At 36.1% G+C, this 17,774-nt stretch overlaps 1 protein-coding gene across 1 annotated transcript in view; it reads right to left on the reverse strand.

Moving 5' to 3' along the window:
• STK3 (serine/threonine kinase 3) overlaps positions 1 to 17,774 on the reverse strand; it is a 143,208-nt gene that overhangs the window by 36,829 nt on the left and 88,605 nt on the right. The window contains exon 10 of the mRNA XM_074577510.1: positions 12,297 to 12,472. Within this exon, the coding sequence (XP_074433611.1) occupies positions 12,297 to 12,472 (176 nt within the window). The remainder of the gene's footprint in view (positions 1 to 12,296; positions 12,473 to 17,774) is intronic.

Raw genomic sequence — 17,774 nt, forward strand, 5'->3', positions numbered from 1 at the left:
GTTTCTTGAATTGGCCATCTGCAAAATCCTCTCTCCCCCATATGTTATAATGGCAACTGCCAGCAGCAGAGGCATTTCAGACAGTAATTCGCCGATTAAAACTGTCAGGCTATTTTTCAATGAAAGCACCTCAGCTCTGGAATTAATTTCTCCCTAACCCATGGTCAAACATTTTATGTTTGCCTACTTCCATAACGTGGGATATGGAACTGCAGAACAAAATGATCATGGTGTTTGGTGACAGGACAGTTTGAGGACCAAAGGATATGGCAACTATTGTTCTTTGGAGGTGGTCTATTTTGGGAAGCTATAATAAGATGCAGAAGATGAATAAAGGAAGAACTCAGTTGAAGTCAAGCTAGATTAGTAAAATGCTCCATTAGGATTTAGGTAATATTTTTAGGTAATTTTTTTCTAAAGTATCTGTGCTAATTCTAGGGTAGCATAGATATCTGCAAAAAAAGGTGGGTGCAGGGAACACAGCTTGGTGTTGGAAGTGATACACCCCCTCCACACGCACATGACTGCTGAACCTCTGAAACTTAGCAGCACTCGGTCCTCAGCGAGCTGCTGTTGCCATAGCAACAGCTCTTTAAAACACCGAAAACAGGTCAGGTAGTTTCAAACTAACCACCGTTCTCAATGTTGCTGTTTTCACTTGTAGTTTTGAATTTGCCCACCTCTGAGATGATCAGTGGGCTGTTGCCATAGAGTCAACAGCTAGCATCGATGAGAAAACGAGACTCTTGAGTTTCCCAGGCCATGGGGATGCTGAAGTAACACCGAGTTTGGCCTCCCTCCCCCTATCGCTTTTTCCCCCAAATCCTTCAGAAATCCTCTTCAGAGGTATCGGTTCTTTTCCATCCCTTTTTCTCTGCAAATATCCTTTACTCTGAAAACTGTTTGGGGATTACACTTCTTGGGTTTTTGGTTTTGTTTTTTAAATAAAAGGGCACTGAGCAATTTGTGAGTTGAATCCTGCTAACTGCTAAGCGTAAGTGAAAGCTGCATTATTTGGCCATAACATAATTCCTTCAAAAGACTCTATGTTACAGTACCATTCAAAACATGCTAGCAGTTGTCGGACAACTTAATGTAGGGAAAAAACAGGTAAACCAGGTCTCTTTGAAATCCATGGCAAGGAAGTTAACCAGCTTAAGAGATAGCAAAAGAAACAGCCAAGCATGTACACACCAAGCTGCACTAGGATTAACACACTCCTACCAAGTCCTCCTCTGTTCCTCTGAAGTAGCACTGGAGGTGGGCTGCACGCAGGTGCTCATGTCTCAGTGAATCATTGGTCACAGTCAAAATCCCAAAGGACAGGCATCAGTTTCATTTTTTAATTTAATATCTTCGTTACTTTAATTGAATCTGTCTGAATGTAGGCTTACTTACAGCAGTCTCTTTATCTTGAGTCACAGTGGTATTCTGTTAGTTAATGGAAACTCTTTAGAAAGACAGAAATAGCAATAAAATTTCTAACTCTGCAAAAACAAAATAAAAAGCCCCTTCCACCCTATTCACACATCACAAGCACTGTGGAAATATCACATTTCTATCTCTATGAACATTATTGGGATAATAGTTCTCATCTTGAGGTGATTATCCATCTCTGTAGAGTGTGCCGCCTTCTGTGTGGATGGCATTTACAATATGTAACTATAATTAATGGCAATCTTAAAGTAACAATTAACTTCAACAAAAAATAAATGATCGTTCTGTGAAAGTGATAATCCAACTGACACTGCAGGCAGGGAAACAAAACAAAACAAACCCCAAATGTTTGCACTAGAAGCACACGAAGAACTACCTTCAAAAAATACAAGCACCTCCTCCAGATTCCAGTGGGACCAATGGCCAAGGAGCTCCCAGTAAGAAAGCCGCCTCTTCCATTCACACACTTTTTAAAGTAACTCCCTATGCCAAAAACTCAACCTTCAAAGAAGGCACAACAAAATAAAAGATTTTTGAGACAGCTCAGTTTAATTAAGAGAACTTTTTGGATCTAGAGAACTTTTTGAGGTGGGGAAGTTTGGTCGGCAAGTGTCTTTGAAGAATATTTTTTCCTCCACTCTTAATTGAAAGAAGAATATTCAAATATAAAAAAACCAACTAAATATATTGGGCTGTAGTGACACCATGAGGGAACAAAAATTCAAACATGTTTTTAGGAAGTTCCACCTAATTCACATCTACAAGCATGCTCATACAGTATCGTGCAGTCAAGGTTGCCTGGTTTGCAAAGTTCCTGCTTCTCAGCTGAAGACCTAACCTTGCCCATGACCTCTAGTCTGCTGCAATGCCAAGTGAAATAAGTTAAATTCTTCAAAATAGTTTAAGCTAACTTGTTTTAGTTCTCATTGTGGCACACTAAAAATTGTCAGGGAAATGCAGTCAGTGTTTTCAGCTAAGCATCAAGCAGCTTTTTGAAACAGCTATAACTATGCTACTGTACCTTTAGAGCTTTCCTACAGATCAGTTTTGTCCTGGTACGTCTTATTTAGGTTAAGAGAATAATTCTATTACTAGTATTCTTATATCTGTACAACTCTTACCGTTAACACAAACGTAAATGTAAGCAATACCAAGATCTTTAAGTACATGCTAAATAAGCATTAATTCTTCAGATATTTCTTTCCTAGGAGCTAGGCATACTTGCCCTAAACTGAGGAATAATGAAACAGTCTAAGATGTGAAATTTCTAATCCCAAACCTAAGTGCAGTTTCACATTTACGTACACAAATGAAAGTGGTTTCTTTATTAATCTAAGCAGCTAAACTTAACATTGCCATCAGCAGGCGCTTTGCCACTGAATTTAGCAAGTATGAGATTAACCCTTCTATAAGAGAGTTTGTCAATAGCTGCAGCTTTATATATTGGGCTTGCGTAACTTTATTTTTAAATTGTTACTCATATAACACTATAAAATACGTATAAAAACTTGCCAAATTAATTTTGTGGTTTTGTTGGGTTCATGCCCCCCCACCACCACCACCTCCCTGTGTGATTTTACATAGGGTTTTTTACCTTTTTAGGTACTGGTACTGTTCACGAGGCACACTTGTATTCAACACAACCATAAAAACAATGACTGAAAAAAAATCAAGTCTCCAGACAGTTAGCTTACAGCTTTGCACTGCACACATCTCTATAAAAAGCCTTTTTCACCAAAAATAAAATGGCTAGTGCATAGTAATGCTACAACGCCCAATGAACAAAAGTAAACGTGGGCTATAAGGCATCTATAGGCAGAGATCTAATGTAAAAAAATGACATTTAGATCATTTTAAAGTATACATTTCTGGTATTACTTAAATACAAGTAAATGACTCATAAGTGTATTCTTATAGAAATAAAGATTTTGCTTTCAAGTTTCATAGGAGTTCCCTTTTATCTCTGAGTTATGCAAGTTATAGGAAAAGGAAATAAAATTTACATGTAAACCAAAATATTCAGGGTAATCCCTGGCTTTGGTAAATGTGTACTAAGTCCAATCTAATCAGTTATCTGAAGATAGCGATTCCAAATAACAAAGAACTCCAAGTATTATGAACCTTCTGTTTGAAGTCAGTGCCTTAATGAAAAAGTCTCTTTCTTCAAATTCTACAAGCTATTTGCAAACAAAAACGGCACAGAATTTTTTCCGTCCTTCATAAAGCTCGGTAATATTAAATGTCAGCCATTTAACTTCCAGTATTTTGTTTATGAAATATGGTTAACATCTATGCTTAATATATATAACATATATATATATATGGTACTTGTTGGCTGCCGATCAAAACACAAGGCACAGAAATCTAATACAAGCTTTTTGATTACTAAGAGTTAGCCACATGGACACTGAAATCCAATAATTTTTTTCTGTTAAATTGCTAGAATCCTACCTGACAAGTTCTCATGCTCCTATTTGAGTTCAGTAAAAATAAAATAAAATTTAAAAAAAAATTTTTAAACGCAAAAAAAGCTAAACTGACAAAAAAATCCCATGTTCTTTACCAAACCACATAATGAGGAAATCCTCTTCAAAACTAAGGAGTTGCAAAAATTAACTTAAAACAGTCTTGCAAAATTCCAGTCGCCCACTCCCCTGAGGCAAGTTTTATTTTTACTTCTTTTCATTATCATTAATCATCATAGCAAAGTGTAGGAGAACAGATTTTGTTTCATGGTGGTAAATTTGCATGATACTATCATAGAGATGATTTCAAAGAATTCTGCTGAAACCCTGAAGTAGAACACGCACCCCCCAGTGTCAGCACTCAGTTTGGGGATCAGACATTACACACAAAGGTGTGGTACCCTGCCTTGACATTAACAGTGAATCATGCAATACGGAAACTATTTGGATTAAATATCTCCTCCCCCCCCCTTTTTTTTTTTTTCGGTAAGGGAAAACAGAGTAGAGACCTGAAACTGAATTGGTTTGATGAACAAAAAAGGATCGTCTAAAACTTGTCCAGCCACAACAGTTTTTTTCAAGTATTTCAAAGCTCTTTCTAGGCTATACACATTACTTAGCTATTACACAATGATCGCAAAGAGGTGTATTAGTACAGACAACTGGTTACTAAGGTAACAAGATGTTACTTTAAACGCACAGCACAGCCCCAGCTCATCAGCTTCACTCACTTCTTTCTTTTGTTCTCCTTAAACTATGCACAAATTACAGACCTGCTGTACAACTGAATACATACACTAGAGCTACACTTCAGCCTCTCCACTAGAACTAATGAGAAGAAAAAAAAAGGGGGGAGTTACATGATGCAAGCATTTCAAACTCTTTGTAGCGAAGTAGTTTCATTCTTAACACTAAGAATGTGAAAGTTGTCTGAAAAATGTTTTAAAATGTCTTCTCACTAGAAACTACTTTGTAATTAAAAAACACATTGCATGTTGAAACTATTTGACATGATAAAATAAGACGGCAGGGATGCTTTAAACTTTCGGGAGAGAAACATGGTTAAGTTTTATTGACCAAATCTTGGCTGAAATTTTCCAGAGGCAGACTCAGTTTGGAAATAATAGCTGACTGCTAATTGCAAAAATTGTGAAGGTTACCCAAGGTCTCGCTCCTCCAAAATACTGGCCCTCCTAATAAACAAATTAAGTATGTCGCTATTTTTGAGAGCTTGAGCTTGTAAGACCTATGTGTTCTCAACATCTTTTATGATTACAAACATCAGCCGTCAGCTGTAGCTTAAAAAGCCATAGGAAATCGGGCCTTCGGAAACATTTACAGGAGGAGGTCACCTACAACAATCCTCTGCTCCAAGCGGGATCAACCCCACCAAAACTATTCCTGACATGTTTATCTAACCAGGTCTTCAACACTCACAATAATGGCAACTTCTGCAACCCTCTGAGGCAATTTACTGTTGTACATTATTATCCTATTAGACATTCTTCTTCTTACTATCTAACTTCAAATAAACTGCTGCAATTCAAGGCTGAGTTCTTGTCTTATCTTCAGAGTACCATGTCAATGATAAGTAAAAATCTTTAATTCTGTTTTTTACATGTAAGAATGCAAAAAGCTTTTTTGGCCTAGAAGGGTGTTTTCTGTGCTCTTTTAGGATACAAAATTCATATAATCTTTGCCAGATGGCATGATCCACCTTCTAAAACTGCAAAAGTACAGCACTGGCACTTTGAAATGACTGACTTGGTGATCAGAGTATCAGTTTTAATATAATCCTACAATTTAAGATAAACAAACAGGATAGATTCTGTTTACAGCCTAAAAAATTTAGTTATATATGAAGACCAAATTACTGGGCTTGATTTTCAATTATTTACTTCTTTACTAATAGGGGAAGGGAGATATTCAAAGAGAAACGATCTTATGTTCAAAACCAGTTGGAGAAACACTCTGCTCAGGTAGCGTATTCCCCTACTCTGCAAGAAAAATAATTCTCCTTTTGTGGTCAGAATATACAAAAGGACTAAGTTAAATCAGTCAGTATTTGACTTACAGAGTTGAAAAAAAAAAAACAAAAAAGTGTAATAGGTTGGTCCGTTCTCTTTGCCTAATGGAAAAAAAAAAACAAACAACCAATTCTACCTTTTCAGTTTACATGTCAGGCTGGCACAACTTCCCCTACTGCCTGTCTCAACAGCTGCATGGTCAGTCTAACAAACCACGGCCGTGACCTGCAAACGATCCACGGTGGACACTTAATATGAGTATCTCTCCCACTGAATTACCACCACACTTTTCATTTTTTTAAATAACCACTCAACACACAAGAAGCTTCTGTACCAGCCGCCTATTATAAGAGGTACAGAAAGCTTCCACTGCTGAGGTTCACACTGTCCTCAAAAAATGAGCTAGATAAAGCATATTATATTCATTATATTCATTTTATAGTCTCCTCTGTTAGCTGTCTGAAGTCAATGAAATTCTGCATGCAGACTGCTGACACCAATAATACTTTTGTTTATCTCGTATGCATACGGCCCATGCAACCCAGAAACCTAAGTTTTATATTTGCTTAGTTAAGAAAACATTCTTCCTGTCAGCATCTGGAAATGCTTCATCATATTCAAGCAACTAATTAAAAACAAAGCAAAATGAATATATGCTAATACTTCATTTAAAATTTTCAAATTAATTAGAGGATAATCGGAAATGATTGAAAATAGATGAAATACATTCATTCCCATCAAATTGAAAGAAGACTGTAACAAACAAACTCATCTGCTGCTTGAATAAAATCAGAGGAAACCCTGCCAACATTTTGGACAAAGAAGTATTTCCAGTGAAACTAACTCAGCCTAGCCTTATTACTGAAGTTTTAATTAAATTCTATTTTGTCTTCAGCTATTTTATGGTATTTACTTTTTTAACAAAACAAGTGTTGCATTATACATTTATAAATGTTAACTAAAGCGCTCCGTATCTGTAATAATAATATTTCACAATCATTATACTCTAATGTATTTGTTCGGTTTGAAACCCAGGGAAATATTCTGCCTAGGGTAACAGATGGCTTTTTAAATTTTTGTTGCTATTCCAGAATCTTTAAGTCACCCAAAATGCATCTACTTAAACATGATACTGCAGTTATTGCAAAACATGATCTACATGTTCACTGTTTAATATTTAACAATCTGGATACCATTCCTGTTTGGAAATAATTCTACTGAAGACAGAAATCATTACCCGAGCATTGCTATAATAAATAGATTTGCCTTTTTACATTTTATCGTCTCGTAATAAAAAGCAAATGACTCATTTAAAATGGAATAATATATTCAGTCAGTACAAATGAAGTTTAGCAACTCATTCTGAGTAACGTTAATTAACAGGCTATCATCAATTAGATATCACTTCACTGCAGTTCATGTAATTCCTTTGTTAACGTTGTATCCCACACTAACACACATTACTAAGGGGCAGAAGGATGTACAGGGCAATTTTGCATCTTAATGAAATGTAAAATTTCATGATACAGTAAAATTCTAAGTAGCAGGTTATTTAACAACATGCACACATAGCACATCAGTCTAGCAAGCTAAGATTTACCTGTCTTCCCCCACATGATAAAAATGTTGAGCACTTTTGCTTATTAGAAGTTCACCTTCTTTGGTGAAAACTATCTTCTATAACGCCCATAAAAATGTGATAAATGCTACACAAAATACCACGAAATCTTCAACTGTAAAAGACAAAAGAAATTTGAGGAAGCTGCTTCAACACCACCTTGCAGTTATACCACTCATTTAATACACAGCTCCCTGCAGCATGTACATATCTCATGGAAAACATTCCCCATGGAAAGAACAAAGCTATCATAATAGCAACACGGTCAATACGAATATATATCTATAAAAAACAACTGTTCTTAAAAAGACTGGTCACTTAGATCGTCAAAACAAACACATCAGTTACTCTAATTTGGCACTCTGATCCAAAGTGCTGACTTGCGAGCTAAGACTAAAAGTTTAACATTAAACAGTTAAGCTTCGTTATGAAAAGCTGCTTATACCATGCATCATTAACATTTCTATGAATATCACACCCATACACCACACAGCTTTACTGCATCTTTACTTATTCAAAGACATTATGCCACTTTTCCCCACAATGAGTAGTATCTTGCTGATTACTTACCGGCATCAAGGTTTGCTGTGAATAAAACATCACTTAACCCCAAGTACAACTGACAGAATTAGCGTTAAAAATATTGCTTTCATTTTGCTATCTGCTGCATGCCGTTTAGAAATAATGAAAACGTGTAAAAGAATTGCCTATAGTCTGATAGTATTAATTGAAAACAACAAATCCACAATGATCCTTGAGTGTAAAATAGATACTAAAAGTTTAATATAAAGGCTGAAGTTTGAATAAACACTAGTTTGGTTTTTGAAAGATTTATATGCAATCAGAACTTCAGCACTTCCATTTCAAAGGCTGAAGTGGAAAACACCAAATGAAACCATTTACAAGTACTTCTCCAGAAATACATTTCCCTAAGATTCACTGATATAAAGGAGCCATACTTTTGCTTTTCAGAATTTATCATGAGACAACAAAAAGAGACAACAAAATAACTGAAAACAAAGATCAAAAAAAAGCAACCTTATACAAATTCCTAGTCAGTAAAAAGACAAGGTTCAAAAATGTTTAGGGTTGTTTAGTTTTGGTTTGTTGTTTTTTTTGGTTTTTTTTTTTAGAACAAGAACAAATGTACTATAAAAACCTCAAACACCTCTTATGCATAAAAAACAGCACCTTAGTTCTGAAGCATATGCAACAGGCTAAATTTGGAATAACATAATATTCAAGGTACCACAATTAAGTCTAGTTAAAAGACATTTGCAATATACCTAATTCAATACAATGTAAAACTTGAAGGTCTGCAGTGGCTATTTTTTCTCATCAATTCATGGAATATTACGTCAATAACCACCACAGACTGATCCCGGAGCTGAAGGCCCGCAGGACCAACAGTCATAGATAGATCTCAAATTCCCATATGGTATTAGTGAAAAAGAAATAAGATCAGCTTTTGAATTTCAAAACAGATGTACTTTAACAGTGAAAAAACAAAGCTTAAATATGTACTTATAGAAGAAAAAACGCTGCTAAAATTACTTTCTTTAAAGCTTAGATTGATGACCAAAGCATCTTATTTTCTTGGAAAAGTCCTCTATTTTCATTGGCAAGGAGTTTTTAAAACATTTACGTCAGGACAGAAAACTATGCCCACAAAAAAGCTTTCAAACCAGACCCAGCGCTAAGTTCATTTTGCATTTTTTTATACATTCACGTACCTATCTTACGAGAAAAATTTCCTGTATCATTTATTTACATCATCTAAAAACATCAGCAAGTGTGTAAGACTAACTGCTATATCTGCATTACATGTTTTTGTACATTTAAACAAATAAAACAACTATGTATTGTCTTATCAAACAGTAAAATATACTAGAAATATGATATCACCGTGACCTAAAGCAAATATACCATTTGGCCACAAGAATTAGCTTCCAGTTCTGCAGGTCTCACCTTATACACAGAAATAAGCAAATCGATCAGCTGCAGGGATTTATAAGATTTATTTTTCCTCCCTTTTCCCTTCTCCCTCCCACCTCAATGACATTTCTGTTCTCTAGTTTATACTGTAACAGACACATACACTAATAAACTTCTAAGTCTTTCCGTTCAGTACTCTTTGAGTATCAGTTCTTAGTATGGCACTGTCATTCTGCCCTGGCTCACAAGTAAAGCGTTCTCTGGCAGCCAGCACAGGTATGCCATGCACGGCTTACAGGGTATAGGGGTAAGTAAGAATAATGGTATCATTCAGCCTCCAACGACCTCCAACTTACAAAGCATCCCTCCTCTTCTACATAGAAAGCTGGAGTACTATTAGAATATACTAGCATTAAGTTAGATTTTGATCATTTATATTTTAGTTCTAGCTTATCAATCCCTTCTTTAAATAAAATTATGACTGTCAGCATTTATTGTTAGGATCCCTTTCTAGATCCCATTAAGAATAACTCCAAACAAAATAGAATGGAATTATTTAGTACAAAAAGTTTCCATTATTTATCCCTTTCATGAATCATTTAAAGACCTCATGTCAGCAACTGAAAACATTCATGTTGATCTCACAAAGAGTAGACAATATATTATGCATGCTGCCCACCAATTTATCCTTTCAGAAAGTCGCTTGCAGGCCACTTACCAATACTGCCACTCACTGTCTAAAATATAAATAGAAGTGCTTCTAGAATATATAAATAAATAATAATTGCCTATGATTAAAACCAGCAGGCTGTTAAAACCAATATCCTGTGTGACATGAGCCCGTACCAGATGCTTCAGAGAAAGGTATTCCTGAGAGGACTACTCTGAAGCAGTGCATCCATTATTGAAGAGTCTTCCTAAACTCTTTCTTAGGCTGGCTTATCTATGGAAGTATTTGGCTTTCATCATGCTTAAAACAAAATTCCACCCCCTCAAATACACACACTGCCCATGCAAAGAGCTATTCACTTTTTCTTTAAATCCTATTTGGTCTTCACTCAGAATCACTGTGTAGCAATAAGCCTTACAACACCGCCTTTTTAGGAAGTCAAGGACAAACTGCACATCATGTAACTTCCATGAGACACTGGAACAGGTTGCCCAGACAAGCTGTGGAAGTCCCATCCCTGAAAGCATTCAAGGTCAGGTTGGACAGGCCTTTGAGCAACTAGTGAAAGATGTCCCTGCCCATGGCAGGGAAGCTGGACTAGATGGATGACCTTTAGAGGTCCCTTCCAACCCAAAACATTCTATGATTCTGAAGTCCTTGACTTGCCAGTCTAACACCACTAGCAAGGTTTGGCTACAACACAGAGTAGTTAGTTTCTGAAGATCAGAACTCCTCAGGTTGGATTCTAGGAGAAATTCCTATTTCAAGAAGGCAACGTCATATGTATGAGCAATGTCAACAAGTTCCATAGCATTATCCATGTGCCAATTATTCATGAAGAAGCACTTACAGAATCAAGATCTTAGCATTTACAAGAATAATAATTTTTGCTTGCATTTCTTAACAACGTAAAACATAGGATGAGTTTTAAATTGTTCTAAGGGTAATTTTATTGCCACTATAATAGCCCCACTTAAATACGGGCCAGTTATTTTCCAATGAATAGTGCAAATAATTATTTTGTTAGTCAGTTATCAGGATGATGACTACTGCATTTTATGGTCAAAAAAAAAATCCAAAAAGCCTAAAAAAACCCCACCCAACCAAAAACCAACTTAAATCAAACCTCTCCAGCAGCAACAGCTTGTACTGTGCTATTTAACTGGCTTTACTCCAGTAGCTTAAATTTAAGAGTCAGCTTTATGTAGAAATGCAATAAGTGAAAACTAGGGAAAAAATCCCACACCTACAGCTGTCACCTAAAATTAAACACAACATTTTTCTTAAAATCCCAAGTGTTCTTTCAAAAGGTGCCATGTGATCATATTTAGCTACTGCACTGCAGTTAAGAACATGTTTAATCTACAACAGACAAACTGAATTCTTTCATTCAAACACGTTAAAAAAAATTAACAAAGGTGAAACCTAGGTATAATTATCTACAAGTCTCAAAACAGTAATTATTTATTTCACTTTAAGATTAACATATAACTTCGGAACATTTTGGTTTTGCTCCTGTTTTAATTTGCAACATAGGCCAAAAGAAATAAACTACACATATTTTGGAGGGGGAAAAACCCCACCCTAAAACAGACAGACTAGTGTTAGATAGAAGAATTCTATGTAGAGAGATGTGGGCTATTGGAATAGTACCAACAAACTGGCTTGTGCAAAACAGTAGGTGATCTTAACCATCTCCAAAGAGATTGATTAAATGGCTCTAATCCAGTTTAAAATGCTTATCATTTTACTGAGATACTCAGCAAACATGACAACAACATTCCATGCCTGTAACAATTTATTTATTTTTTTTTAAAATAGAACTGGGTCAAATTTTAAAGTTCTTATAACACATACATTATAAAAAACCAAAAATACTAAAAAATAAAAAAAAATTAAAAATCATTATTGCAAATAAGTATATTCATAGTGTCACATACCACTCCTCATAAAAAAGGTCCTGTGTTAAGCAAATGTACTTATTTCAACGACCAGGATAAGGCATTAAGGTAGATAATTGGATGGTATTCTTGAAAGTTTACTTATTTTACTTGTATTAACATCGTTACAGAAAGGGATTAACTATTTTTGGCACATATAAAATAAACAGCATGCAAGAAAATAAACAACAAAAATGCACTTACGAAATCAAAGTCTCCATCTTGAGGGACTTTCCAGTTATCAGGGAAAACATTTTTGGATATGTGGTAAGGTTCATGCATGTTCTGATTACAGTTTTCAGGGCTTTTATTCTTCGAATCTTGTTTATCAAAGTAGTCCATGAAAGAAGGTCTTTGAACTTGTGGTGATGTAGCATTTCCTTAGTTAAAAGAAAAAGAGAAAAAAAAGAAAGTTAAAACTATTTAAAAAAATCAAAGATTTACTGCACTATAAAATAAACTCTATTTATTAATTTTCTTGGATTTTACAGAAACTAATATAGTCATCTGTATCTGTGTGAAGGCTGTGCAAGCCTCCATTTGTCCCCTGAGGATCTTTGGCATAAAAGCTCATAGCCGAAGAATGATATTTTTGAAGCAAGATACAATGTGGAGAAATGTTCACGACATTTCAGAGTTGCACATACAAATAATATTAGAAGTTACTTCATGCAATATCTATTTGTTGTTATAGAGACTGAATAACACAAGGTGCTACGCATCCCTTTGGGTGCTGAATGCCCCTAATTTCAAGGCCTGGTCCACAGGCACTTGTAGGAAAGCAGCAGAATTCCATCAGTTTCACCAAAGGTGAGATTTAAAAATTATGTAGAAAAAGAACTTGCAAAAAACAACTGCACAAACTGTGTCTAGACACTCTTTAACTAAATTCATTGCCAATGAGGATTCTCAACAAATTATGGGATCAGACTCTGCAGATGGCTGCAAAGCACCCTATCTCCATGGTGTGGAAACCCTGGGGGATTTTCGTCATCATCTACGTGGCTGCGAAAGCTTTATGAAGCAGATTGAAATCAGCGTGAACTCCCGTTCTATCATGCTCTTCATGAAACTAAATGTAAAAAAAAAATTATCTACAACCCTAAATGACTGAAATTTGTATTCATTTGTGGGATTTCAAAGCAAGTTCATTACTAAATAGAAAAATAAATAAAACATAAGAAATGCTTTAGTAGTTCTACATAACTGTCACCTCAGAGACTATATCCTGTATAGCACTGACTCATGAAACGTGTACTTGCTTGCAGTATAACACATTCTACATAGCGAAACATGAAATACATTTCCACAAGTAAAATGTGAGTTGAGATGAGATATATAACCAAGCTAAAACAAAAACAAAACAAAACAACCCACCGATAGAACTACGCTTTTTTAATTGTAAGCATATAAAATAATTAAGAATTTTTATTTGAACTACTTGTTTTAACAAATGAAAAGGAAAACAACTGGAAAGATCTTTTGAGCTTGTGTTTATTACGACCACTAGGAGTTGCTGATTTTCATATCAAGCTTTACATTTGTTTCTATTAATTCACAACATGGTTTTTTTGTTCCCCTCCTCTTTCACCTCTTATTTCATCATCTCTTCCTGTGGTAACCTATTGACTCTGACTCAAGATTTTTTTAATTAATCCTAATTTTGCTGCGTGGTTAATAGCGGCCTATTTTTTTCATTAATGCTTATTTTTGTACCGCCATCTTTTATAGCATATTGACTTGTTCTTTTCTTTCTGCTTTTTCTACATCATTCTGTTCTAGTATGATTTCTTCTTCTGGATTTTTGTACGTGGTGTTCTACTGTCTTACTTATGGTCTAGGCTTCACTGCACTTGACTCCAGTTGCTTCACTTCAGCTCCACAATGACTCCTCCATTCAGTCTGCCTTGTTTCCAGACACACCTTCTCCTCCCCACATTTTTTTAGCCTGTTTTTCTCTCACTTGTTGCCATATCATTTTCTAATATTCTTTTCTAATACCAGATCATAGTCGTCTCTACTCACCACGTTTTAATTAATGACAACTACAACCATACAAAAACATTCAGTGAACTAAACTCCAGGTTGAATTTAACAGACCACATAGCAGACACCTCTTCTCCAGAATCTCCCAAGTTTGCCCCCACTGAACTCAAGATCACTTGAACGAGGTTTCTGGATCTCTTGAGCCTGGGGCTGAGGAAGGGATGAGAAGTAAACAGCAGGGATGCCAAATAACTACAGAAATAAGCACTAAAGGGCAAAAATAGAAGAATCTAAACTTTAGCAAAACATAAATTTAGAAAACAGATCCAAAAGAAGGTAGTAGTATGATGGGGCTGGAATTAAAAACAGAAATACAATGCATTTTCTTAATACCAACCTTTTATTACTTGCTGATTGCTGCCCAAAACCCCTGAAACTATTTGTACCAAAAAGATAGGACACCACATTGCCAGCCTTTCATAACCAATATTTCTCTTCTGCTGAGATGGTTGTACTTATGTTTCATCCTTGAGACATACTTACAAACAAGAAGACTACCCGTGTCTCTGTTAGAAACTCTGAGGTACCAAAATGTTGGCCCATTACAGGTAAGATAGTCTCCTTCATCTCACGTAACAGAAAATACTAAAAATTTTCCAAGCACTGCTCTTAAGTTTTAGACCTATTTATAAATATCTTCCTTACATATGTAATAGAAGATTGCTGACATACACAAAAGAAATCAACCCCTCCAAATTCGTTGCTCTCAGATGCATATTAAGGAAAGTGGGTCAACAGGCCTGAAGTGACACTGAAATGAGCAAAACACATATAGTTTATACTTTGAGGACTTATTCTATTTGTTTTGATAAATAAGAATTCAGAAACTCATTTCTGATTCCAATTTAGTATAGTTAGTTAACCCATTTAAAAGAACAAGAGCTCCTTTCCTTCACTGTAAAAGAAAAAAAAAAAAAAACACACATGAAACCAGAAATATTATGCCTGCAAAACAATGGGACCAGAGATGTTGCAAGGTTTGTTTTTCCACAATGTAAAAATGCAAGATTTATGTAAAGATTTATTTTTAAGGTTTTATTTTATTTTTACAGATAATTAAATGAAAAAAGATACTCTTTTTTAGATCTCTAGCTAACCTAACACAAACAAGTTTAGTTAATATTTCACGGAAAATGGGATAGGTTGACACATACTAGTTTAAAGGCCCTGTGAAGGCTCTTACCTATTTTGTGTTGACTTTACAAAACGCTTAGGCTCTTTATGCCAGAGTAAACTGATTAGGTTGCACTTTTTTGCAAAACGTAAGGTTATTAGAAGATCATTTTGGTCTGAAAGCACTTTTTCTAACTTTCATGAACAATAGAGGAACGGTATCTTGTCAACTGTCTTTCAAGAACCAAGAAATTTTAAAGTACTGTATATAAAGATTCCTTTAAGGACAATTAATTCACTCAAGTATCCAGTAAGTTACTTTTTATACAAACTATATATTTGCCACAAAAAATCAGCAGCACAATCAGTATCGCTCCACAATTACCCTGAAAATCTATTGTGCAATAGACTGTTCCATTCTAGGATTTGGATTTTCCAGTTCTTCTCATTTTAGTTTGCTCTTCAACAAGAGATGGTCATGTTTAAAAATGTTTGCCACAGTTTCAGCATTTAAGAATATCAGTCTCTTATCATCCCTATACTTGCCCACTCCAGGACTTCAAGATGGCTTTGGGAAGAAATTCACAATAAAAACAGCAGTCTGAGAAGCGAAGCTGTCAAGCTGCTGTCAAGCCATGAAACACAGAGACCACCACGGACACTGAAAACACAATTTCCACCTCAGCAATACCCCTGACCAGAATACGGCCAGGGGGAATGTCCCCCAAATACTTATGTAAGAGAACTTCTTTCCCAAAAGTGTGCTGAATAAAAAGAATAAGGCAGTGACATAACACCAACTCTATCACGCTGTTTCAAAAACATATCATAGCTAAAATAATTCTAAACACACATTTCAAAATAAGAAGGAACGCACATTCCATTCTAATGCATGTTTTGATCAAATTCAATTGATGTCATCTATAAAGAAAAATGCTTTTGTAGCGATGTATTTCCAACAGAAGAGTATTATATTAACATCAATTTGATTTTAAGTCAGTTTAAAAGTTCTGTTGACAGTTGCTAAGTTTCTATACTCTATGTTGGACTGAGCCACATATACATTCCCCCACAGTGGTCTGGCTAACTCAGGGCCAGCTTGTTGGCAATAAACATGCTTGTCTTACTTTGTCAGGTGGAACCCATCTCTCCACAGCAGTCCCTGATCCTCAGAGAGGCCCCATAGTCACAAAAGTCAAACCTCTACCAACAACACTAGAGGCACAACTAAGCATTGACCCATAGGACCCATCCACTCCTCCAAGGCTTTCCCTTCACCATCATGATCAAGAACATCCTCATGACCCTCATGTTACTCTTCAGGTCATTCTCAAGGTCTCCTCTAGCAGTGTCATTGGCACATATCCACACGGATGGACAGCAGGAGACAATCAAAGCAACAGACAAGCCTTGGCAATCTTTCAAGTTTGTGGAGCTGGGCCCTGGGCAAGAAATAATTTCTCCTAGATAGCAAGTAAGGTCAGCAGATAAAGGCGTCCAACTCTTACAGAAGGAAGCCTCCCACTGCAGTTTCCTGGGAGCAGGTGGGTGGTGCTGGTGGTATTTTATTTGTTGGTTTGCAATTTTTTTACAATTTCTTATAGGAAGCCTCTAATTCTTTCTCTCACTCCGTTACTACCAGGACACTGGACCTCCTCCACAGCTGCAAATCTGCAGAGGAAATCTGCAGGTCCCCCCCATCCTGGGGACCTCCATCTGCCACTCGACTGAGCAATATTTCCAGCTGCTGCCTCTTCAGTAAAGTTAGGGGATCAGGCTCTCCTGTCTGCAGTGCTTCTGTGAAGATCCTGTCAGTATCTTTACTCCTTCAAAATATATTGCTTTGTCACTATTAGAGTGAGAAGCCGTACTGCAATCAGCTTTAGCCTTCTTTGGACTATCACATCTACTACAAAGGCTAGAACAGCTTATACAACAACATATTCTACTTAGGCTTCATCTGTTTCCACTAACTTCTCACCACACAAGGTGGCCTACAACACAGTGGCAGTAATTCTCCTGGGAAATGGGAGACAGGAGCTTTGAATACAGTAAGGCTGAAGAGAGCCTGGCATTTTGACCTCAATCTCTGGGCAAGCACACTTAGTGAACTACCATGTAGAAAGCTGCCACAGCCACCTCCTTCAGCCGTATTTTAATCAGAAATTGTGATTGTATTTTATGAGTGGACGAGTTCTGCTACTAATACATGCCTATTAGACAACCACCTCAGTCTTACTTAATTTAGGAATTGCAAGGAAGCATCAGAAGAAACCAGATGACCAGTTCTCCTTCGGCCAGAGCAGCTGGGAGTATACCAAAGGATTCATCTAAGAAATGTTTGACTACAGAGAGCTGTGCAACAAAGTGGTTACTGAGTTTGCAGTTTTCACATCACAGTGACTTATGCACCCATGTCTTTATTCAAATTCAGGCTCATTCAGTATTTTGTTTGTTTTATAATATACCTATTTATCAGAAATAATTGCATCTGGCATTTAAATGGAAATTCCACATATTTTT

Source organism: Larus michahellis, chromosome 2 (genome assembly GCF_964199755.1).
Source record: "Larus michahellis chromosome 2, bLarMic1.1, whole genome shotgun sequence".
Classification (NCBI taxonomy): domain Eukaryota; kingdom Metazoa; phylum Chordata; class Aves; order Charadriiformes; family Laridae; genus Larus; species Larus michahellis.